Source organism: Mobula birostris, chromosome 4, assembly GCF_030028105.1.
Source record: "Mobula birostris isolate sMobBir1 chromosome 4, sMobBir1.hap1, whole genome shotgun sequence".
NCBI classification, from domain to species: domain Eukaryota; kingdom Metazoa; phylum Chordata; class Chondrichthyes; order Myliobatiformes; family Myliobatidae; genus Mobula; species Mobula birostris.
In genome coordinates this window covers 206,419,293-206,443,712 of record NC_092373.1, presented here as the reverse complement: position 1 = coordinate 206,443,712, position 24,420 = coordinate 206,419,293, and the positions used below count along the sequence as shown (strand labels likewise).

The 24,420-nt window shown below is 45.5% G+C and overlaps 1 protein-coding gene across 2 annotated transcripts in view; it reads left to right on the top strand.

The window, feature by feature from the left end:
• The first annotated feature begins 14,369 nt into the window (after window positions 1-14,369).
• LOC140196908 (uncharacterized) overlaps window positions 14,370-24,420 on the top strand; it is a 30,372-nt gene continuing 20,321 nt past the window's right edge. The window contains exons 1-2 of one of the 2 annotated variants that reach the window (XM_072256836.1): window positions 14,370-14,433; window positions 21,431-21,609. In XM_072256836.1, coding sequence (XP_072112937.1) covers window positions 21,459-21,609 — 151 coding nt within the window. In that variant the 5' untranslated portion in view covers window positions 14,370-14,433; window positions 21,431-21,458. Of the gene's footprint in view, window positions 14,584-21,430; window positions 21,610-24,420 lie in introns of both variants that reach the window. The other variant, XM_072256835.1, reaches the window with a different exon arrangement.

The window sequence follows — 24,420 nt, the reverse complement described above, 5'->3', positions numbered from 1 at the left end:
CTAAATTTCGACTGGTAGACCTGAGATGCCCGGGAGGGACAAAGCACTTTCGCTGCTCTTTTCTTAATGCGCATTTCTTGGAGAAAACAAATATCAGCTTTGAGTGTACGAAGATGTGCATACACCTTCCCTCTCTTCAGTGGACTATTCATCCCCCGTACATTCCAGCTGACAAGTTTAGTCTCAACAATGCTGTGCATATGCGAATTAGTTGTCATGTCGGCTGCTTAACAAAAAAAAATGCTGTCTGTCGTGGCATAACACAAACAGTAACTCGAACAAACAGATGTGCTGTAACAACCCCTTGAGAAACACAAAAAACCCTCCCAAAAATAAAAACACACCAGGAGTAGTACTTCCATACCCCTAACCTAGAGTCAAAGCTACATCCAAGAGCCAACACATGGCCCGGAATAGCGAGATAACTACCCATTACTCACTAAACACCGGAGAAACACCTCTTCACAAATACACTATGAAATAGAAAGATAAACAATAACAATCAGTCCTCACCCACATCTTAGTGTGAGCTTATTTTTCAGTTCCTCATGCGCTGAACGTAACAAACAGTCTCCAGATGAAGCCACTATCGATCAACGACGAATCCAGTAACCCAGTGTTAATCCGTTTTTAGGTTTATACGGTGTCCGAATGCCAATCTTTACCTTCTCGGCTCAGGATCTCCTCCGCTATGGCTGAAGTGCTGAATGTACTGGTGGAATTGTTAACTGTAGCCACAAACCTCGCCGGATACCGGAATCCACACCTAATTTTCCTGGCTTTGCATTTCTCCTTAATGTGCTGAAGATCCTGACGTTTCCTCATGGTAGCCGAGGTTAAATCCGGGTAAATGAACACCGGACACCCGTCATACAGCAGCGGAGCTCTCTGCCTGGACAGCCGTAGCACCAGCTCTTTAACCTGGTAGTGGTGTAGCCTCGCAATAATAGCTCTTGGTCTGCCATTTTCAGCAGGTGGGCACGGTTCCCTTCAATCAGCTAGTGGAAATGTTCTTCCCGCAGCAACTTCAGAAGCAACGTGGCTACAAATACCATCGGCTTATTGTTTTCGGCTTTCTCCTGAACCCCGATAGAGCGAATGTTTTGACGGCGAGACCGAGCTTCTAGGTCATCCACCTTAGCCTGAGGCTGCGTGTTTTGGGATATTAGGCTATCAAGCCGCCTCTCCAACTCTTCAATTCACCCCTCGTACAATTCGGCGGCATCCTCCATTAAAGAAACATTAAAAAACAGGAGCCTTCCTCATTCGATACTCAGGAATACAATGACTACAAAAATCAACCTTTCCCGAAACGGGAGGCATTTCAATTCGGTACGAGGAGGTGGTACATTGATAACAGCTGCAAAATTCGCCTGGTAGCCCTCACATCGACAGTGATGAAATGCTTTGAGAGATTGGTTATGACTAGACTGAACTCCTGCCTCAGTAAGGACCTAGACCCATTGCAATTTGCCTATCGCCGCAATAGGTCAACAGCAGACGCAATCTCAATGGTTCTCCACACGGCTTTAGACCACCTGGACAATACAAATGCCTACATCAGGATGCTGTTAATCGACTATAGCTCAGCATTTAATACCATCATTCCCACAGTCCTGATTGAGAAGTTGCAGAACCTGGGCCTCTCTACATCCCTCTGTAATTGGATCCTCGACTTCCTAACCACAAGACCACAATCTGTGTGGATTGGTGATAACACATCCTCCTCGCTGACAATCAACATGGTGGTGGAGGCGGATACGATAGGGTCTTTTCAGAGACTCCTGGACAGGTACATGGAGCTTAGAAAAATAGAGGGCTATGGGTAACCCTAGGTAATTTCTAAGGTAGGGACATGTTCGGCACAGCTTTGTGGGCTGAACAGCCTGCACTGTGCTGTAGGTTTTCCATGTTTCTATGTATACAACCCTGTACAAAATGAATACAAGCACATGTTGGTGATTCTAGAAATGTTTTCCAAATGGATCCTAGCATTTGCTGCAAAGAAGGATGAGCTCTCACTGTAATAAAGTGTCTCATCAGAGATACAGTCCCAAGGTTCAGAGTCCCCACTGTGACGGGGGATCTCTCTTCACAGCTCAAAACACTAACGCGCATCGCCAGGCGTTGGGAATTAATTGGCATCTGCAACCCCAGTCACCTGGATTGGTGGAATACATGAATGAGATACTTTTAAGTACTTTTAATTTTTGCACACTTGCACAGGATTAAAGTGGCCTGAGGCGTACCCATAGTATTGTACACGCTGCTAAATCAGGTAAACCGAACCACTAGACTAACCGCTCTTGAAGTACTAATGGGTCAGCCTGATCCAACAGGAGCACAACAACCGATGACCCTGCACAGGCTGCCCTTATCTGGACGGATGAAAATGGCCAAGCTTCTGTAGAGCTGTACAGGCCAACCTTGCTAAGGTTGTGCAAGCGTTGCCCAGGCCAGGGAAAAGCAATTTTCACCCCTTCAAACCAGGAGGTCTGTAGCAACTTCTGACCTCGAGGATGGTGTTGAAAGCAGCAAGGAAACCGCGGTACCGGGATTGCGTCCTGCAAAGCCGGCTGAGGAAGAGAGTCGAGAAGCACTGACAGTGAGTAACAAAGAAACATTCCAAGCTGATGTGGTGAAATCGCAGAAGTTATCTGGTAGGCGGCCTGTTGGGCACATTGACAGAATGTGAATTTGTGTTTTGTCCCACCAACGCAAGAACTTTGAACATGTGAAAGAACGACAACCGACCCGCAGATACAGAATACGTGGTGGCAATTCGCTAATTATACCGCCTATCACGCCAACCTAACCAACTGTTACGTTTGTATGGCTATTCCTCGTTCCTCACACTGCCAATAGCACGCAACCGCTACCTGTGGCAAGGAAACCACCACTAGAATCATGAATTTACTTAAATCTTACATCCACCCCACAACGTGAGGGAGTAAAACATCTTTGCATTATGACTCCGTTGCATTGTACAGCCATGTGAAGTTATAAGCCTATTGGTTTGTACGAGGAAGCTGTCCCGTAGACTGCTGGTCTTAGATTTAATGCTGCGGCAGCGTTTGCCAGACTGAAGCAGCTGAAACAGTTTATGGTGCGGGTGACTGGTGTCCCGATGATCTTCCAGGCCTTCTTTCTGCACCTGCTGCTGTAAATGTCCTCAGTAGAGGGAAGTTCACATCCACCAAGGTGCTGGGCTGTCCGCAATGACCAGCGATCAAGGTTGGTGCAGTCCCCGTAGCAGGCAGCGGTACAGCCAGTCAAAATGCTCTCAGTGGTGCCCCTGTAGAAGGTCCTGAGGATTTGGGGGCCCATGCCGAACCTCTTCAATCGCCTGAGGTGGAAGAGACACTGTTGTGCTTTTTTGCAACAAAGTCGGTGTGTACAGTCCAGGTGAGATCATCGGTGACCTGTATACTGAGGAACTTGAAGCTACTCACCCTCTCAAGTACAGACCCATTGATGCTGATCGAGCCGAGGCTGTCTCTGTTCCTCCTGTAATCCACTATCAGCCCTTTTGGTTTTTGGACACTGAGGGAGAGGTTGACATCCTGACACAGTTATGCCATCCTGGTTGCCAGAGGTTGTCATCCTGGCATAACTGCGTCAGGGTGTCAACCTCTCCTCTGTAGGCTGTCTCATCACCACTGGACATAAAGTCCATCAATGTCGTGTCACCTGCGAGTTTTATCAGCAGATTGGGGCTGTGCTTAGCAGTACAACCCTGGGTGTAAAGAGAAGTAGAGTGTGTCCATTAGTTGGATTGCAATCTTGTAATATTTCTATTAATAGTTCGGATCAGACTTGTTTGAATTCTGTAGAGTCGTCGTCGTCGTGGCTATCCCTCGAGGTCGAGGATGATGGTCTTCATTCTGAAGAAGTGGCCCACGGAGCAAAGATGCCCGTGCGTGTATTTGTTTAACGTGTACTTGATGTTGCACTCCAAGAAGCACACGATACTTCACAAATCAACCCACTGATTCCAATGGCATGGAAACCATGACGATTGGAGCTGATGGATTTGTTGCAGCCTTCATCCGCCTTCACAGCCGTTGAGTTCAAAGTAACTTCATCCGCCTGTTCCACCGTTGAGGTCTTGGTTGGATTGTTCTTTGTCAGGGACCTCACCCTCGACCTTACCGCCATGGGTGACCCTACCAGGAGCATAGCTCCAGACGGCATCGCTCTCGGGATCTCAGGACCACACAAGCTTCTCCATTGCGACAAGGTGACAATCCACAGAGAAGTCTGTAGAGTATCTTGCTTTGATTAGCTCCGTAGTTATGGTGAAATACCACTAGCAGTTTTACAAAACCGTGCTCTCCTTATTGTTTCAAAGTTTGAACCCTGGGTAATAGCTCCAATGTTACTGTTGCCAAGAGAAGTGTAGGTGAAGGCTCGTGTTGTTCCTTCCCCGGTCTGTTTGTGCACAGGACCAGAATCTAAGGGAAATTGGTTAGGTTTTCCTCCCATGCGCTACTTCGTTTGCACCCTTGACACAGTGGGACGATCAATCTGAGAACATGAACTACAGGATGTACTGGGCTCCCTTGGTGGGGCACGACAACTAATGAAACTACAGAGGGATTCTCGATCATGAATCAGGAAATGCAACATCTCCGAGTAGTCGCTTTGCAGAACAGGATGGCCCTGGACTATGCCTTAGCAAAAGAAGGCGAGGTTTGTGCAGTAGTTGGGAAAGGATGATGGAATTATATACCAGATGCTTCAAAAACATGACTCCTGTACTGGAACATATGACTCAACTACCAGATAAAATACAGATAAAATTCTTGGTTTTCTCCTAAGGGTTGGGATTTCTTTAGCTGGATTAAATCAGTACTTGGGGAAGGGGTGTTTGACGTCATGTCCCCCTTTTATTGATTAATTGTCCTGATTTGCTTGGCAGCAGTTATTCATTGTATCTTGCAACTGTTTATTCCTCTGACATCTACCCCTTCCCAGTCAAAGGGAAAAGAGGTAGTCATCTTTATGTGAGGTCCACAAATATGGAAAACAGTGAGGAAGAGGACAGTCATGATGAACAAGAATGTTTTAAAATGTGATCGCTACCCCATTTTGCAGATACCAATCTGCAGAGTTAGTTTTACAATCAAAAAGGAGGGAATTGTGGAAGAAAATTTTGTGTATATGGCTAAAAGAGTTTTATGTACCTAAAGTTTTGTGACCTTGTTGACATCCTGTGTTTTTCCAATTAAGTTCCAAGTATGCATAACTGAGATTATCATAAGACTATAAGACATAAGAATAGAATTATGCCATTCAGCCCATTGAGTCTGCTCCGCCATTCCATCATGGCTCATCTCAGATCCCATTCAACCCCATACACCTGCCATCTTGCCATGTCCTTTGATGCCCTGACCAATCAGGAAATGATCAACATCCACCTTAAATATATGAATGGACTTGGCTCCATCGCAGTCTGTGGCAGAGCATTCCACAGATTTACTACTCTATGGCTAAAAATATTCCTCTGTACCTCTGTCCTAATGGGTCGCCCCCTCAATTTTAAGGCTGTGCCCTCTCGTTCCGGTTACTCCCACTGTAGGAAATATCCTCTGCACATCCACCCTATCTGGTCCTTTCAACATTTGGTAGGTTTCAATGAGATCCCCACACATTCTTCTAAATTCCAGTGAGTACAGGCCCAAAGCTGCCAAATGCTCCTTATGTTAACCCCTTCATTCCTGGAATCATCCCTGTGAACCTCCTCTGGACACTCTCTAATCACAACACATCCTTTCTGAGATGTGGTGCACAAAACTCTTGCCAATACTCCAAGTACAGCGTGACTAGTGTCTTATAAAGTCTCAGCATGATCTCCTTGCTTTTACATTCTATTCCCCTTGAAATAAATGCCAACATTGTATTTGTCTTCTTTACCACAGACTCAACCTGTAAATTAACCTTCTGGGAGTCTTGCATGAGGACTCCCAAGCCCCTCTGCATCTCTGATGTTTGAACCTTCTGCCCACTTAGAAAATAGTCCACACTATTGTTCATTTTACCAAAATGCATTATCATTCATTTCCCAACACTATTTGCCCAAATCTTCCAATTTGTCTAAGTTTCGCTGCAATCCTCAGCACGACCTACCCCTTCACCTATCTTTGTATGATCCACAAACTTTGCCACAAAGCCATTAATTCCATTATCCAAATCATTGACAAACAATGTGAAAAGTAGAGACCCCAATACTGACCCCTGAGGAACACAACTAGTCACTGGCAGCCAAACAGAAAAGGCCCCCTTTATTCCCACTCACTGCCTCCTGCCTGTCAGCCATCCCTCTATCCACACCAGTACCTTTCCTGTAACACCATAAGATTTAATCTTGTTAAGCAGCCTCTTGTATGGCACCTTATCAAACGCCTTCTGAAATCCAAGTAAATGTCATCTACTGCCTCTCCTTTGTCCACTCTGCTTGTTGCTTCCTTGAAGAATTTTAACAGATTTGTCAGGCAAGATTTCCCTTCACAGAAACCATGCTGACTTTGACTTACTTTATCATTAGTCTCCAAGTACTTTGAAACCTCATTCTCCCACACATTCCCAACCACTGAGGTTAGGCTAACTGATCTATAATTTCTTTTCTTTTGCCTTCCTCCCTTCTTAAAGAGTGGCGTGACATTTGCAATCTTCCAGGCTGCTTGAGTTATGGCGATTCGCAGGGCAGCGTCATGGAGCCGATATTCAGGGACCCAATGTCTGCAATAGTTTGTCATGTCCAAAGAGGCCTTCACCTGCTTCTGGGTAGCCGGCCTGAGAACCTGTATAATAGCCGTTATGTGCTCCGGTCCCATACAGCACACACCCCAGGTACAACGCCAATAAAGAGTACTCACCCTGCCTTGGAAGTTTTCATATTTTACTGTTTTACAATATTGAATCACAGTGGATTTCATCCGGCTTTTTTGACACTGATCAACAGAAAAAGTGTCAAAGTGAAAACAGATCTCTACAAAGTGATCTAAATTAATTACAAATATAGAACACAAAATAATTGATTGCATAAGTCAGTATTTAGTAGATGCACCCTTGGCAGCAATTACAGCCTTGAGTCTGTATGGATTGGTCTCTATCAGCTTTGCACATCTGGACACTGCAATTTTTCCCCATTCTTCTTTACAAGGCTGCTCAAACCCTGTCAGATTGCATGGGGATTGTGAGTGAACAGTCCTTTGTGCCAAGCCACGAATTCTCAATTGGATTGAAGTCTGGACTCTGACCTGCCTACTGCAGGTCATTAACCTTGTTGTTCATTCCTGTGTAGCTTTGCCTTTATGCTTGGGGTCATTGTCTTGCTGGAAAACAGGTCTTCTACCAAGTCACATATCCTTTGCAGGCTGTGTCAGGTTTTCCTGTAGATTTCCCTGTATTTTGCTGCATTCATTTTACCCTCTACCTTCACAAGTCTTCCAGGGCCTGTTACAGTGAAGCATCCCCACAGCATGATGCAGCCACCACCATGCTTCATGGTAGGGATGGTGTGTTTTTGATGGTGTGTGGTATTTGGCTTACACCAAAAATAGCAATTAGTCTGATGGCCAAAAGCTCAATTTTGGTTTCATCAGACCATAGAACTTCCTTCCAACTGATCTCAGAGACTCTCACTTGCCTTCCGGCAAGCTCTAGCTGAAACTCCAACCCTTTGACCAAGTGCTTACCCAGACCCACTACTACAGCCACGTAACCTTTCTGGGAGCATGTCTTCCTGCCAGCTTGTACCACACCGTTTCCAGATTTGTATTCAAGCTGCTCGATTTGGACCCTCCGAGGACCCCAGGTACTCACGTTCAATTGACTGCTCTTCCCTCTGCTGTTCCCGCCGCGTTCTACGCTCCACGCTTTCCGTCATAAGGAGGTGCCTGGTGTCCCTATCCCAGTCACTTCCACAGCTCCGGGATTCTCTCTCCGCTGCCTGTAATGGACCTGTATGCTTCTTTATCCTCCGCCGGATCCACACTTTCAGTCGCCGGTGTGACTTTCTCATGTCCTGCGAGGATCGGAAGGTCGCCTGTCTACAGACCACAGAACCTGCTGACTCCCACGCCGTCAGCCCTGGCTGTCTCCAGACCGTGATCCCTGCTGCTGATCTCAATGACTCAAACAATCCAGAGCGGACTCATAACCCGGACTCCACCGTCATCAGTGCAGGTTCCAATGACCTTGGACACCTCCAAAGTGCTGATTCCACAACCTCCAACAACCCTGGACACCTCCAAAGTGCTGATTCCACAACCTGTGACTCTGACTCCGGCCTTGAGCTCCAGGCTGGGTCTTCGCATGCTGCCGCTGGAACCCACGTCTCCCTTTCCCCACCGCCACCCCGCAATCCTGTCTCTCTCAGGCCCCACCGCCAGCTCTTGGGCCCTCGGAGACTCAATCCCCTCACCCCACCATTCCTGAACACCCCAAACCTCCCTTCCCTCCTCCGATCCCAGGTATTCAATTCTCCCTCTGACTGTCCCCTCTCTGAGGCAGAAAGTTCTGTCCTCAGTAAGGGCCTCTCCTTTGCCAACCATTCCCTCCGACCTTCCACTCTCTGAGGCGGAACGTTGTGTCCTCAGTAAGGGCCTCTCCTTTGTCCCCTGCACCCACACCTCAGTGAGTTGCGCACCCGCCGCAGCATTGACCACTTCCGTCTCCGAGCCTATTTCTTTGGCAAGGACTCTCTACCTCGCACCGATGATCCCTTCTCCTGTCTTCAACCCTCCTCCTCTTCCTGGACACCCTGCCCTGGTCTTCTGCCTGCTCTGTCTTCATTACCAGCCGCTGACGGGACATTAACTGTCTAACTTTAAAACTCCTCTGTCCCATTCCAACCTCACTCCTTCCGAACGCTCTGCTCTCCACTCTCTCCACACTAATCCTAACGTCACCATCAAACCGGCAGATAAGGAAGCAGCTGTAGTAGTCTGGCGTACTGACCTCCACCTTGCTGAGGCTCAGCGCCAACTCTCTGACATCTCCTCTTCCTTACCCTTCGAACAGCACCACACTAAGGAATACCAGGCCATTGTGTCCCACACCATCACCAACCTTACTGACCTAGGGGATCTCCTATCCAACACCATCAACCTCATAGTTCCCTCAACCCGCACCTCCCATTTCTACCTGCTACCCAAGATCCACAAACCTGCTTGTCCAGGTAGATCCATTGTTTGTCTGCTTGTTCCTGCCTCACTGAAGTGATATCAGCATACCTCGACTCTGTTTTATCCCCTCCTGGTTCAGTCCCTTCCTACCTACATCTGTGACACCTCACATGCTCTTGATCTTTTTAATGATTTCAGGTTCCCTGGACCCCATCGTCTTACTTTCACTAAGAACGTCCGGTCCCTCTACATCTCCATCCCCCACCAGGAAGGCCTCAAAGCTCCCTGTTTACCTTCCTGGACACCAGACCCAACCAGTTCCCCTCCACCACCACTCTCCTCCGCTTAGCAGAACTTGTCCTCACTCTAAATAATTTCTCCTTTGGCTCTTCCCACTTCCTTCAAACAAAAGGGGTGGCCATGTTCCAAGCCTACACCGGCAACCATCCTGCAATTTTCCTATGCTACATCGATGACTGCATTGGTGCTGCTTCCTGCACCCGTGCTGAACTCGTCAACTTCATCCACTTTGCCTCCAACTTCCACCCCGCCCTCAAAGTCACCTGGTCCATTTCCTACACCTCCCTCCCCTTTCCCGATCTCACAGTCTCTGTCTCTGGAGACAGCTTATCCACCGATGTCTATTATGAACCCACGGACTCTCACAGCTACCTGGACTATACCTCGTCCCACCTTATTTCTTGTAAAAACACCATTTGCTTTATCTCTGCTGCATCTGCCATCAATGCTCCACCATCAACGTTGCCCTCAACCGCATCTCTTCCATTTCACACACGTCTGCTCTTACACCATCCTTTTGCCATCCTACCAGGGATAGAGTTCCTCTTGTCCTCACCTACCGCCCCACCAGCCTCCGCGTCCAGTACATAATTCTCCAAAACTTCGGCCACCTCCAACTGAACTGTGCCACCAAACACATCTTACCCTCCTCCCCACCCCTCCCACTTTCTGCTTTCCACAGGGACCGCTCCCTATGTGACCCCTTGTCCATTCGTCCCTCCCCACTGATCTCCCTCCTGGCACTTATCCTTGCAAGCGGAACAAGTGCTTCACCTGCCCCTACACCTTCTCCCTCACAGGTGAGGTGACACTTCCAGGTGGGGCAACACTGCACCCGTGAGCTTGTTTGGGTCATATTCTGTGTTCAGTGCTCCCACTGTGGCCTGCTGTACCTTGGTGAGACCCTACGCAGATTGAGAGACCGCCTCACCGACCATCTATACTCCATCCACCAGAAAAAGCGGGATATCCCAGTGGCCCCATTTTAATTCCACATCCCATTCCCATTCCGATATGTCCATCCATGGCCTCCAGCACTGTTGCAATGAAGCCACACACTCAGGTTGGAGGAACAACACCTTATATCCTGTTTGGGTAGCCTCCAACCTGATGGCATGAACACTGACTTCTCTAACTTCCAGTAATATCCCCCACCCCCTCCTTCACCATTTCCCGTCCCCTTTTCCCTCTCTCACCTTATCTCCTTGCCCGCCCATCACCTCCCTCTGGTGCTCCTCTCCCCCTTTTCTCTCTTCCACGGCCTTCAGTCTCTTTCACCAATCAACGTCCCAGCTCTTTACTTCATCCCTCCCTCTCCCAGTTTCACCTATTGCCTTGTGTTTTACTCGCTCACCTCCCCCCATCTCTTAAATCAACTCCTCAGCCTTTTCTTCCAGTCGAAGGGTTTCTGCTCAAAACGTCGACTGTACTCTTTTCCTAGAAGCTGCCTGGCCTGACAATTTCCTGCTGTCTGGATTGTAAAATAACTTTGCGGCAAATCCCCTGGTCCAAAAACTAGCCTCCCCGATAGAGAAATTACCCCTTCCTGTCCCTCATAACAATTTGTGGCATGTCTATAGTCATCAGCTAGGCCTGGGTCTCCAAAAGCTGCATAGAAACACAGAAAAAATGCCTACAGCACAATTCAGGCCCTTCGGCCCACAAAGCTGTGCTGTACATGTTCTTGCCTTAGAACTACCTAGGTTTACCCATAGCCCTCTATTTTTCTAAGCTCCATGTACCTATCCAGGAGTCTCTTAAAAGACCCTATCGTATCCACCTCCACCACCGTCACTGGCAGCCCATTCCACGCACTCACCACTCTCTGCATAAAAAACTTACCCCTGACATCTCCTCTGTAACTACTTTCAAGCACCTTAAAATTATGCCCACTTGTGCTAGCCATTCCAGTCCTGGGAAAAAATCTGTAATTATCCACATGATCAATACCTCTCATCATCTTCTACACCTCTATCAGGTCACCTCTCATCCTCCGTCACTCCAAGGAGAAAAGGCCGAGTTCACTCAACCTATTCTCATAAGGCATGCTCCCCAATCCGGGCAACATCCTTGTAAATCTCCTCTGCACCCTTTCTATGGTTTCCACATCCTTCCTGTAGTGAGGCGACCAGAACTGAGCACAGTATTCCAAGTGGGGACTGACCAGGGTCCTATATGGCTGCAACATTACCTCTCAGCTCCTTAACTCAATTCCACGATTGATGAAGGCCAATACACCGTATGCCTTCTTAACCACAGAGTCAACCTGCACAGCAGCTTTGAGTGTCCTATGGACTCGGACCCCAAGATCCCTCTGATCCTCCACACTGCCAAGAGTCCTGCCATTAATACTATATTCTGCCATCATATTTGACCTACCAAAATGAACTATCTCACACTTATTTGGGTTGAAATCCATTTGCCACTTCTCAGCCCAGTTTTGCATCCTATCAGTGTCCCACTGTAACCTCTGACAGCCCTCCACGCTATCCACAACACCCCCAACCTTTGTGTCATCAGCAAATTTACTAACCCATCCCTCTACTTCCTCATCTAGGTCATTTATAAAAATCACAAAGAGTAGGTGTCCCAGAACAGATCCCTGAGGCACTCCACTGGTGACCAACCTCCATGCAGAATATGACCTGTCTACAACCACTCTTTGCCTTCTGTGGGTAAGCCAGTTCTGGATCCACAAAGCAATGTCCCCTTGGATCCCATTTCTCAATAAGCCTTGCATGGGGTACCTTATCAAATGCCTTGCTAAAATCCATATACACTACATCTGTGGCTCTACATTCATCAATGCGTTTAGTCACATCCTCAAAAATTTCAATCAGGCTCATAAGGCACGACTTGCCTTTGACAAAGCCATGCTGACTATTCCTAATCATATTACACCTCTCCAAATGTTCATAAATCCTGCCTCTCAGGATCTTCTTCATCAACTTACCAACCACTGAAGTAAGACTCATTGGTCTATAATTTCCTGGGCTATCCCTACTCCCTTTCTTGAATAATGGAACAACATCTGCAACCCTCCAATCCTCTGGAACTTCTCCTGTCCTCATTGATGATGCAAAGATCATCGCCAGATGCTCAGCAATCTCCTCCCTCACTTCCCACAGTAGCCTGGGGTACATCTCATCCGGTCCCGGTGACTTATCCAACTTGATGCTTTCCAAAAGCTCCAGCACATCCTCTTTCTTAATGTCTATATACTCAAGCTTTTCAATCCGGTGTAAGTCATCCCTACAATCACCAAGTTCCTTTTCCGTAGTGAATACTGAAGCAAAGTATTCATTAAGTACCTCTGCCATCTCCTCCAGTTCCATACACACTTTTCCACTGTCACACTTAATTGGTCTTATTCTCTCAGTCTTATCCTCCTCCTCTTCACATACTTGTAGAATGCCTTGGGATTTTCCTTAATCCTGTCTGCCAAGGCCTTCTCATGGCCACTTCTGGCTCTTCTATCTCATTCTTAAACTCCTTCCTGCTAGCCTTATAATCTTCTAGATCTCTATCATTACCTAGTTTTCTGAACCTTTTGTAAGCTCTTCTTCTTGACTAGATTTACAACAGCATTTGTACACCACAGTTCCTGTACCTTACCATCCTTTCCATGTCTCATTGGAATGTATCTACACTGATGTGCCCTCTAGTTCTGGATACCCTACCCTAGAAAACATCCTCTCCACATCCACCCTATCTAGTTCTTTCAACATTCAGTAGGTTTCAATGAGATCTCTCCCGCATTCTTCTGAATTCCAATGAGTACAGGTCCAAAGATACCAAAATTTCCTTATACGTTAACCCCTCCATTCCCAGAATCATCCTCGTGATCCTTCTCTGGACTCTCTCCAATGACAACACATCCTTTCTGAGATATGGGGCCCAAAACTGTTGACAATACTCTAAGATGCACCAGACTAGTGTCTTACAAAGGCTTAGCGTTATCTCCTTGCTGAAAGAAAAAGAGGCGCTGCCAGGCTTTCTTCACAATTACATCTACATGCTGAGTCCGGGTCAGGTCCTCTGCGATAGGAACACCCAGCAATTTAAAATTACTGACCCTCTCCACCTCTGACGATTACTGGCTCATGGACCTCTGGTTTCTCTCTCCTGAAGCCTACAATCATTTCCTTAGTCTGCCTGGCATTGAGTGAGAGCTAAGCACACTGCTCTACACACAGTGTAAATAAGTAATATTTTCACCTGGTGTCATTCCGAAGTCACTAGACAATAGCATTAGGCCGACATAGTAACAAATAATGAGAACATGAAATCGCAAGATAGAGTCCTTAAAATGAGATCATTGGTTGTGGGAACATTTCAATGGATAGGCAAGTGAGTGTAGTGCTTCCCTTTTCTCCAGAAAGCCACGATACCAAACACCGCTAGTAGAGTCCGAAAGACCCGAGCAATTGAGGAACGAGTGTGCTTGGCTAGGATTTAGAGCTTCAGCCGAGAAAAATATAACATATGAGCAATAAGTATCGAGAACAGCCTCGAGTTAGAACTGATTCCACGGTCTGGACTCACTTTCAAGGTCTCAACCACTACTTCTCAGTAAGAATTAATTGCACGTTGGTCGTCAATCTTCATTGATTAGTTTGTGTTCTATTGTGAATGCGTGCAAGAAAATGGATCTCAGGGAATTCGTACAATGATGATAAATTTACCTTGAACTTTGAACAGTTCGTGGCGGAGAGGGAAAGTAGCAATTACGTCATCTAGAATTTGGGGTACTTTGCACAACTCGTTGTCTCGTGCCAGGCCGACCATCTGATTGGACTGCAACTTGGGCGGGTGCTGATAGAATAGCCAATCGGAGCACGGTACAACTGAGAAGGCGGGGAAATGTGCAATCACAGCAGGCGTTTAACCAACTGGAAGAGGTGTAGTGAATTGACAACAGGGATTGCAGCCAATGAGGGCGAGGGGTGGGCTGCGGCCTGTGGCGAGGAAGGGCGCGGCGGGTGAGGTGCTGGCGAGCGGGGTTCGTATCGCATTTCTCGGGGAGCTTTGTGTATGTGTGTGGGGGGAGAACTCCTGGTCTGACCCGACCCATCGGGGCTCTCGTGGACCCCATAGGTTTACTGGCTTCTCGCCACCAAAGCTCATTTGCTCAAAGTAAATTTATGATCAAGTACGTACCTAATTACTATATACTTCCTCGAAATTCATTTTCTTGAGGGCATTTACATGAAACATAAAGAAATATAGTGCACTGTTGGATTCATTAGAATAAAGCACGGATGTAATACTGAGGCATTGATAGCAGAAATCTATAGCATATTACAGGCCCTTCGGCCCACAATGTTGTGCCGACCGCGTAACCTATTCTAGACCCTGGCTAGAATTTCCCTATCGCATAGCCCTCTATTTTTCTAAGCTCCATGTACCTATGTAAAAGTCTCTTAAAAGACCCTATTGTATCTGCCTCTTATCACTGACAGTGCATTCTACATACCCACCACTCTCTGTGGAAAAACTTACCTCCGACATCCCCCTTGTACCTACTTCCAACGACCTTAAAACTATGCCCCTCATGCTAGCCATTTCAGTCCTGGGGAAAATCCTCTGGCTATCCACACTTTTTGAGTACTGTGTGCAGTTTTGGGCCCCTCGTCGAAGTAAACGTGTTAGCATTGGAGAGGATCATGAGAATGATTCCGGGAATGAAAGGGTTAACATATAAGGAGCGTTTGATGGCTGAGGAATATAAAAAATGTAAAAAGAATCTTAAGAAAGAAGTTAGAAAAGCTAAAAGAAGACGTGAGGTTGCTTTGGCAAGTAAGGTGAAAATAAATCCCAAGGGTTTCTACAGTTATATTAATAGCAAAAGGATAGTGAGGGATAAAATTGGTCCCTTAGAGAATCAGAGTGGACCGCTATGTGTGGAGCCAAAAGAAATGGGGGAGATTTTGAACAATTTCTTTTCTTCGGTATTCACTAAGGAGAAGGATATTGAATTGTGTAAGGTAAGGCAAACAGGTAGGGAGTTATGGAAACTATGATGATTAAAGAAAAGGAGGTACTGGAGCTTTTATACTTTATTGTCGCCAAACAATTGATACTAGAACATACAATCATCACAGTGATATTTGATTCTGGGTTTCCCACTCCCTGGATTACAAATATTAAATATTAAAATAGTTAAAATTAGTAAATATTAAAAAATTAAACTATAAATCATAAATAGAAAAAATGGGAAGTAAGGTAGTGCAAAAAAATCGAGATGCAGGTCTGGATATTTGGAGGGCACGGCCCAGATCCGGGTCAGGATCCGTTCAGCAGTCTTAGCACAGTTGGAAAGAAGCTGTTCCCAAATATAGCTGTACGACTCTTCAAGCTCCTGAGCCTCCTCCCGGAGGGAAGAGGGACGAAAAGTGTGTTGGCTGGGTGGGTCGTGTCCTTGATTATCCTGGCAGCACTGCTGCGACAGCGTGCGATGTAAAGTGAGTCCACAGACGGAAGATTGGTTTGTGTGATGTGCTGCACCGTGTTCACAATCTTCTGCGGCTTCTTTCGGTCTTGGACAGGACAACTTCCATACCAGGTTGTGATGCACCCTAGAAGAATGCTTTCTACGGTGCATCTATAAAAATTAGTGAGGGTTTTAGAGGACAGGCCAAATTTCTGTAGTTTTCTCAGGAAGTAAAGGCGCTGGTAGGCCTCCTTAGCAGTGAACTCTGCTTGGTTGGACCAAGTCAGGTCATTTGTGATATTGACCCCGAGGAACTTAAAGCTTAAAACTTAAAGGAACTTTATTCCTTTTAAGGAATATAAAAGTGGATAAGTCTCCGGGTCCTGACAGGATATTCCCTAGGACCTTGAGGGAAGTTAGTGTGGAAATAGCAGGGGCTCTGACAGAAATATTTCAAATGTCATTAGAAATGGGGATGGTGCTGGAGGATTGGCGTATTGCTCATGTTGTTCCACTGTTTAAAAAGGGATCTAAGTGTAAATCTAGCAATTATCGGCCTGTGAGTTTGACATCAATGGTGGGTAAATTGATGGAAAATATTCTTAGAGATGGTATATATAATTATCTGGATAGGCAGGGTCTGATTAGGAACAGTCACTGTGGATTTGTGCGTGGAAGGTCATGTTTGACAAATCTTATTAAATTTTTTGAAGAAGTTACTAGGAAAGTTGACGAGGGTAAAGCGGTGGATGTTGCCTATATGGACTTCAGTGAGGCCTTTGACAAGGTTCCACACGGAAGGTTAGTTAGGAAGGTTCAATCGTTGGGTATTAATATTGAAGTAGTAAAATGGATTCAGCAGTGGCTGGGTGGGAGACACCAGAGAGTGGTGGTGGATAACTGTTTGTCACTTTGAAGGCCGGTGACTAGTGGTGTGCCTCAGGGATCTGTACTGGATCCAGTGTTGTTTGTCATATATATTAATGATCTGGATGATGGGGTGGTAAATTGGATGAGTAAGTATGCAGATGATACTAAGATAGGTGGAGTTGTGGATAATGAAGTAGGTTTTCAAAGCTTGCAGAGAGATTTAGGCCAGTTAGAAGAGTGGGCTGAAAGATGGTAGATGGAGTTTAATGCTGATAAATGTGAGGTGCTACATTTTGGTAGGACTAATCAAAATAGGACATACATGGTAAATGGTAGGGCATTGAAGAGTGCAGTAGAACAGAGGGATCGAGGAATAATGTTGCCTAGTTCCCTGAAGGTGGAATCTCATGTGGATAGGGTGGTGAAGAAAGCTTTTGGTATGCTGGCCTTTATAAATCAGACAATTGAGTATAGGGGTTGAGATGTAATGTTGAAATTGTACAAGGCACTGGTGAGGCCAAATTTGGAGTATTGTGTACAGTTTTGGTCACCGAATTATAGGAAAGATGTCAACAAAATAGAGAGAGTACAGAGAAGATTTACTAGAATGTTACCTGGGTTTCATCACCCAAGTTACAGAGAAAGGTTGAAGAAGTTGTGTCTTTATTCTTTGGAAAGTAGAAGGTTGAGGGGGGACTTGACAGAGGTATTTAAAATTATGAGGGGGTAGATAGAGTTGACGTGGATAGGCTTTTTCCATTGAGAGTGGGGAAGTTTCAAACAAGAGGACATGGGTTGAGAATTAGAGGACAAAAGTTTAGGGGTAACATGAGGGGGAACTTCTTTACTCAGAGAGTGGTAGCTGTGTGGAACGAGCTTCCAGCAGAAGTGGTTGAGGCAGGTTCGATGTTGTCGTTTAAAGTTAAATTGGACAGCTATATGAACATGAAAGGAATGGAGGATAATAGAAAGGACGGGCAGGAAATGAGTCATAATAATGGCCAGTGGGATGAGTTACAGAGAAATGAGGCATGATGCAGTTAACACAGAAAGCAACAGATACTGGACTGAAAGTGCTACAATTGAACGCACGCAGCATAGGAGATAAAATGGATGATCTTGAAATTCAGCTACAGGTTTGCAAGTATAATGTTGTGGCCATCTCTGAAACTTGGCTAAAGGATGACTGCCATTGGATCTATGGTGTATTGGAAAGATAGGTTAGTCGGCGGGGGGGGGGGGGGTGTGGCCCTGTGTATAAGAAATAATATTAAATCATTAGAAAGGGATGGGAGGTGTAGATTCTCTATGGGTTGAGTTAAGAAATGACAAGGGTAAAAGGACACTAATGGCAGTTGTATACAGGCCTCCAAACAGCAGCTGGGATGTGGATTACAAATTACAGCAGGAGATAGAAAAGGCATGTCAGAAGGGCAATGTCATGGTAACTGTCGGGGATTTTAACATGAAAGTGGATTGGGAAAACCAGGCCACTACTGGACCTAAGAGAGAGAATTTGCAGAATGTCTAAGGGATGGCTTTTTAGAACAGTTTGTTGTTGAGCCCGCTAGGGGATCAGCTGTGCTGGACTGGGGGTTGTGCAATGATCCGGAGGTGATAAGAGAACTTAAGGTTAAGGAACCCTTAGGGAACAGTGATCACAATATGATCAAGTTCACTTTGAAAATTGAGAAGGAGTAACTAAATTCTAATGCGTCGGTATTTCAGTGGAATAAAGGAAATGACAATGGCATGAGAGGGGAACTGGCCAAAGTTGACTGGAAAGGGACACTAGCAGAAGGACAGCAGAGCAGTAATGGCTGGAGTTTCTGCAAAAAAATGAGGGAAGTGAAAGATATATTCTAAATAAGAAGAAATTTTCGAATGCAAGAAGGACACTGCCATGGCTGACAAGTGAAGTCAGAGCCAAGTAAAAATGAAATAGAGGGCATTCAAGGAAGCCAAAGCTAGTGGGAAGATAGAGGATTGGGAAGCTTTTAAAAACATGCAGAAGGAAGTGAAGGTGGTCATTAGGAAGGAAAAGATGAATTATGAAAGGAAGCTGGCAACTAATATCAAAAAAGATACTAAAAGCTTTTTTAAGTATATATAGGGTAAAAGAGAGTTGAGGGTAGATATAGGACCAATAGAAAATTATGCTGGAGATATTGCAATGAGAGATGCAGAGATGGCAGAGGAACTGAATGCATATTTTGAATCTGTCTTCACTGTGGAAGACGTCTGCAGTATACCGGACATTCAAGAGTGTCAGGGAAGTGAGTACGTGCAGTGAAAATTACAACCGGGAAGGTGCTCAAGAAGCTTAATGGTCTGAGGGTGGATAAATCTCCTGGACCTGATGGAATGCACCCTTGGGTTCTGAAGGAAGTAGCTGGAGAGCTTGCAGAGGCATTAACGGTGATCTTTCAAGAATCGATGGATTCTGGCATTGTACCAGGTGACTGGAAAATCGCAAATGTTACTCCGCTATTTAAGAAGGGTGGGAGGCTGCAGAAAGGAAACTATTGACCTGTTAGTCTGACATCAGTGGTTGGGATCGATTGTTAGGAATGAGATTACAGAGTACCTGGAGGCACATGACAACATAGGCCAAAGCCAGCATGGTTTCCTGAAAGGAAAATCCTGCCTGACTAATCTACTGCAATTTTTTGAAGAAATTACAAGCAGGGTAGACAAAGGAGATGCAGTAGACATGGTGTACTTGGATTTTCAGAAGGCCTTTGAGAAGGTGCCGCACATGAGGCTGTATAGCAAGATAAGAGCCGATGGAATTACAGGGTGTTACTAACATGGGTGGAGCATTGGCTGATCGGCTGAAAACAGAGAGTGGGAATAAAGGGATCCTATTATGGCCGGCTGCCGGTTACCAGTGTAATTCCACAGCAGTTGGTGTTGGGACCGCTGCTTTTGCCGATGATTTGGACTATGGGTTAATGGATTTGTGGCTAAATTTGCCGATGATACAAAGATAGGTGGAGGAGTTGGTAGTGTTGAGGAAACAGAGACTTAGATAGTTTAGGGGAATGGACAAGGACATGGCAAATGAAATACAATGTTGGAAAGTGTATGGTTATGCACTTTGGTGGAAGAAATAAATGGGCAGACTATTATTTAGATGGGGAGAGAATTCAAAATGCAGAAATGCAAGGGGACTTAGGAGTCCTTGTGCAAGATACCCAAAAGGTTAACCTCCAGGGCGAGTCGGTGGTGAAGAAGGTGAATGCAATGTTGGCATTCATTTCTAGAGGTATAGAATATAAGAGCAGGGATGTGATGTTGAGGCTCTATAAGGCACTTGTAAGACCACACTTGGAGTATTGTGTGCAGTTTTGGGCTCCTTATTTTAGAAAGGATATACTGACATTGGAGAGGGTTCAGAGAAGATTCACGAGAATGATTCCAGGAATAAAAGGAGTACTGAATGAGGAACATCTGGCAGCTCTTGGGCTGTATTCCCTGGAGTTCAGGAGAATGAGGGGGGGATCTCATAGAAACATTCCAAATGTTAAAGGCCTGAACAGATTAGATATGACAAAGTTATTTCCCATGGTAGGGGAGTCTAGAACAAGAGAGCACAACTTCAGGATTGAAGGACATCCATTTAGAACAGAGATGCAGAGAAATTACTTTAGTCAGAGGGTGGTAAATCTGTGGAATTTGTTGCCACGAGCGGCTGTGGAGGCCAAGTCATTGGGAGTATTTAAGGCAGAGATAGATAAGTTCTTGATTAGCCAGGGCATCGAAAGGCATGGGGAGAAGACGGGAGTGGGGACGACTGGAAGAATTGGATCAGCCCATGATTGAACGGTGGAGCAGACTCAATGGGATGAATAGCCTACTCCTGCTCCTATATCTTATGATCTTGTGGTACACCTTTAAGATCAGGGTTCAATTACGGTCACTTCTGTAAGGGCTCTCTCCATTCATCCTGTGACTGTGAAGCTTTCATTTCCTCCCACATACAGGTTAGGTTGTTGTAAGTAATAGGCATACCATGGTGGCATTGCAAGTGTGGTGACACTGGTGGGCTGCCCCAGACTCTCACTGTGGTCATTGACGCCATGCCACATTTCATGGAATGTTTTTGTACTTCAATGTGCAATGTTTATGAACGCAGACCTACAAGAACACAGGCTGGTTACCCACCTCCTCACCGGGTCAGTGAGTCATTGGCAGATTCTGTGATTGGGCAGGATGCAGGAACGGTTGTGACCCCCTAAGTCGAGAAGACTGAAGTTTAAGGTCTAACGTTCGAGGTCCCATCATCAGTGAGTCCAAAGTTTGAGGCCTGGAGTTCTCATTCTTTGTCATCAGCGAGTCCTGGGTTTGAAACCAACGATCAAAGGTCAAAATGTTGATTGAAGTCTGGAAGAGGAGGCTCGAGGGTGCTGCCAAGAGTCTGCTGGGGAAGATGGTGGCCTAGTGTCCGAGTCCACTGGAGGCTGGATGCCAATGTGGCCAGTCCTGGGGTTGGAGGATGATGTGTAAGTGTGGGTGGGAGGGCTGGAGAAATTGGGCTTGATTTGCTGTTGTTTGCAGACATGCTGAGTTGTCCCCAGAATGTGTGGTAACACTTGTGGGCTGTCCCCAGCACATCCCTGGGTCAAACAACACATATCACTCTGTTTCAATGTACATGTTTCTGTGACAAGTGAAGGTTATCTTCATCTTTCAGGTACCTGGAGCAGGTGTGAAGCCACGTTATGCCAAGGAGGCAGAGGCCGCAGAGCCTGAAGCACTTGTGCCTCAGGAATATGGCAGCTAATATGAAGGATGTGTGGGCCAAGGACTACACGGACAATTACCTGAGCGAGTACCACTTCCTTTACCTTGTGGGACCATTCAACGACCTGGGTAAAGGCACCTTCTCCTTCTTACTGTCCCACTTAAACCCCCATTCCCAACCTCTCCAAAACCCTAAAATCTGATCAGGAACACACAAAGATTTGCCTCTTGTAAGGATCCACGAAGATAGAGCGATTTACAGACAGTAATCTCATAAGGAGCTCAGTGTTTTAAGATTAAAAGTATACTTGGAATAGAGTTGTAGACTAGGACTTAAGCAAGGGATGTATGCTCAGGAGGAAGGTAGAGCATTTCAGGGTAAAAATGCTGAAAATAACATAACAATGGTATGTTATTTTTATTCTCCCAGTTATGCGAGCTTCTAACCTGAATGCATGAACATCGATTTCTCAAAATCTTTTTTCCATTCCCCATTCTGGTTCCCCTCCCACCCCTTCTCTTCTCACCCATCACCTCCATCTGTTTCACCTCCTCCTTCCCTTTCTCCCATGATCCACTCTCCTCTCCTATCAGATTCCTTCTTCAGCCTTTACCTCTTCCACCTATCACCTCCCAGCTTCATTGAAAGGGTTCAATGTAAGAGGTGGACAAAATTAAAAAGGGGGAATACAGGACTAATGGTGTTATATTTGAATGCATGCAGTGTGTGGAATAAGGTCGATGAACTTGTAGCACAGTTAATAATCGGAAGGTATGATGTTGTAGGCATCACTGAATCATGGCTGAAAGAAGATTCTAGCTGGGAGCTTAACGTCCAAGGATCATATTGTATCGAAAGAACAGGCAGGTAGGCTGAGGGCATTGGCGTGGTTTTGTTGGTTTAAAAAAAAAGTGTCAAATCATTAGAAAGAGGTGATATGCGCTGGGAAAGTGTTGAATCGTCTTGGGTAGAGCTAGGGATCTGCAAGGGTAAAAAGACCCTAATGGGGGTCATATACTGTAGTAAGGATGTGGCCTACAAATTACAACAGGAGATCATAATAGTACAGTAACCATTCCAGCTGCTACCATCCGGGAAACGGTACCACAGCATTAAAGCCAGGACCAACAGGCTCTGAGACAGCTTCTTCCACCAGGCCATCAGACTGATTAATTCACACTGACACAACTGTATTTCTAAGCTATATTGACTGTTCTGTTGTATATTTTAGTGTACATACTATTAATTACGTTTGACTATAATTTGCACACTGCACATTCAGATGGAAATGCAATGTAAAGATTTTTACTCCTCATGTATGTGAAGGATGTAAGAAATAAAGTCAATTCAAAATGCATGCCAAAAGAACAAAGTTACAATAGTCATGGGGGATTTCAATAAGCAGGCAATTTGGGAAAATCAGGTTGGCTTTGGATACCAGGAGAGGGAATCTGTAGAGTTCCTACAAGATGTTTGTTTAGAGCAGCTTGTGGTTGAGCCCGCTAGAGGATCAGCTATTCTGGACTGGGTGTTGTGCAATGAACCAGAATTGATTAGAGCTTAAGGTAAAAGAACCCTTGGGGGAAAGTGATCATTATATGATCCAATTCCCCCTGAAATTTGAGAAGGAGAAGCTAAAGTAAGATGCATTAGAATTACAGTTGAATAAATGGAATTACAGAGGCATGAGAGGGGAGCTGGTGAAAACTGATTGGGAAAAACACTGGCAGAGATGACAGCAGAGTAGCAATGGCTGGAATTTCTGAAAGCAATTTGGAAGGCATAGGTTATCTACAGTTGCAAGAAAAAGTTTGTGAACCCTTTGCAGTTACTTGTGTTTTTGCACTAATTACTTATAAAATGTGTTCTGGTCTTCATCTAAGTCACAGTAATAGACAAACCCAATCTGCCTAAACTAATAACACACAAACAATTTCAGGGCACAGTTTTAAGGTGCTTGGAAGTAGGTACAGAGGAGATGTCGGGGATAAGTTTTTTACTCAGAGAGTGGTGAGTGCGTAGAATGGGCTGCCGGCAACAGTGGTGGAGGCGGATACGATAGGGTCTTTTAAAGAGGCTCCTGGATAGGTACATGGAGCTTAGAAAACTAGAAGGCGATAGGTAACCCTAGGTAATTTCTAAAGTAAGTACATGTTCGGCACAGCTTTGTGGGCCAAAGGGTCTATATTGTGCTGTGGAATTTCTGTGTTTCTAACTGTATTTTTCGTGTCTTTAATCGAACGTTGTTTAATCGTTCACAATCCAGGCTGGAAGAAGTATGTGAACCCTTGTATTTAATAACCGAACGAGCCTTCTTTACCAGCAATAACCTCCACCATTCGTTTCCTGGAGTCGCGGATCAGACTTGCACAATGGTGAGGTGGAATTTTAGACCATTCCTGCATACAAAACTGTTTCAGTTCATGGATATTTCTGGGATGCCTTGTATGAACAGCCCTCTTCAGGTCAGGCCACAGCATCTCAATTGGGTTAAGGTCTGGACTCTGACTTCGCCATTCCAAAATACAAATTTTCTTTTTAAATCATTCTGTTGTTGATTTACTTTTGTGTTTCAGATCATTGTCTTGTTGCATCATCCAACTTCTATTACACTTCAGGTGATGGACCACTACCCTGATATTCCCCCGCAAAATGTCTTGATACAATTTTGAATTAATTGTTCCCTCAATGATTGCAAGCTGTCCAGGCCCTGAGGCAGCAAAGCAGCCCCAAACCATGATGCTCCTTCCACCGTGCTTCGCGGTTGGGATGAGGTTTTGGTGTTGGTGTGCAGTGCCCTTTTTCCTCCAAATCTTTTTCTGCCAAAAAGTTCAACTCTTGTCTTTTCTGTCCACAGAACATTGACCCTGCAGGGCTGTGAAACATCTAGGTGGACCTTTTGCAAGCTTGAGACATGCAGCAATGTTTTCTTTTTGAGA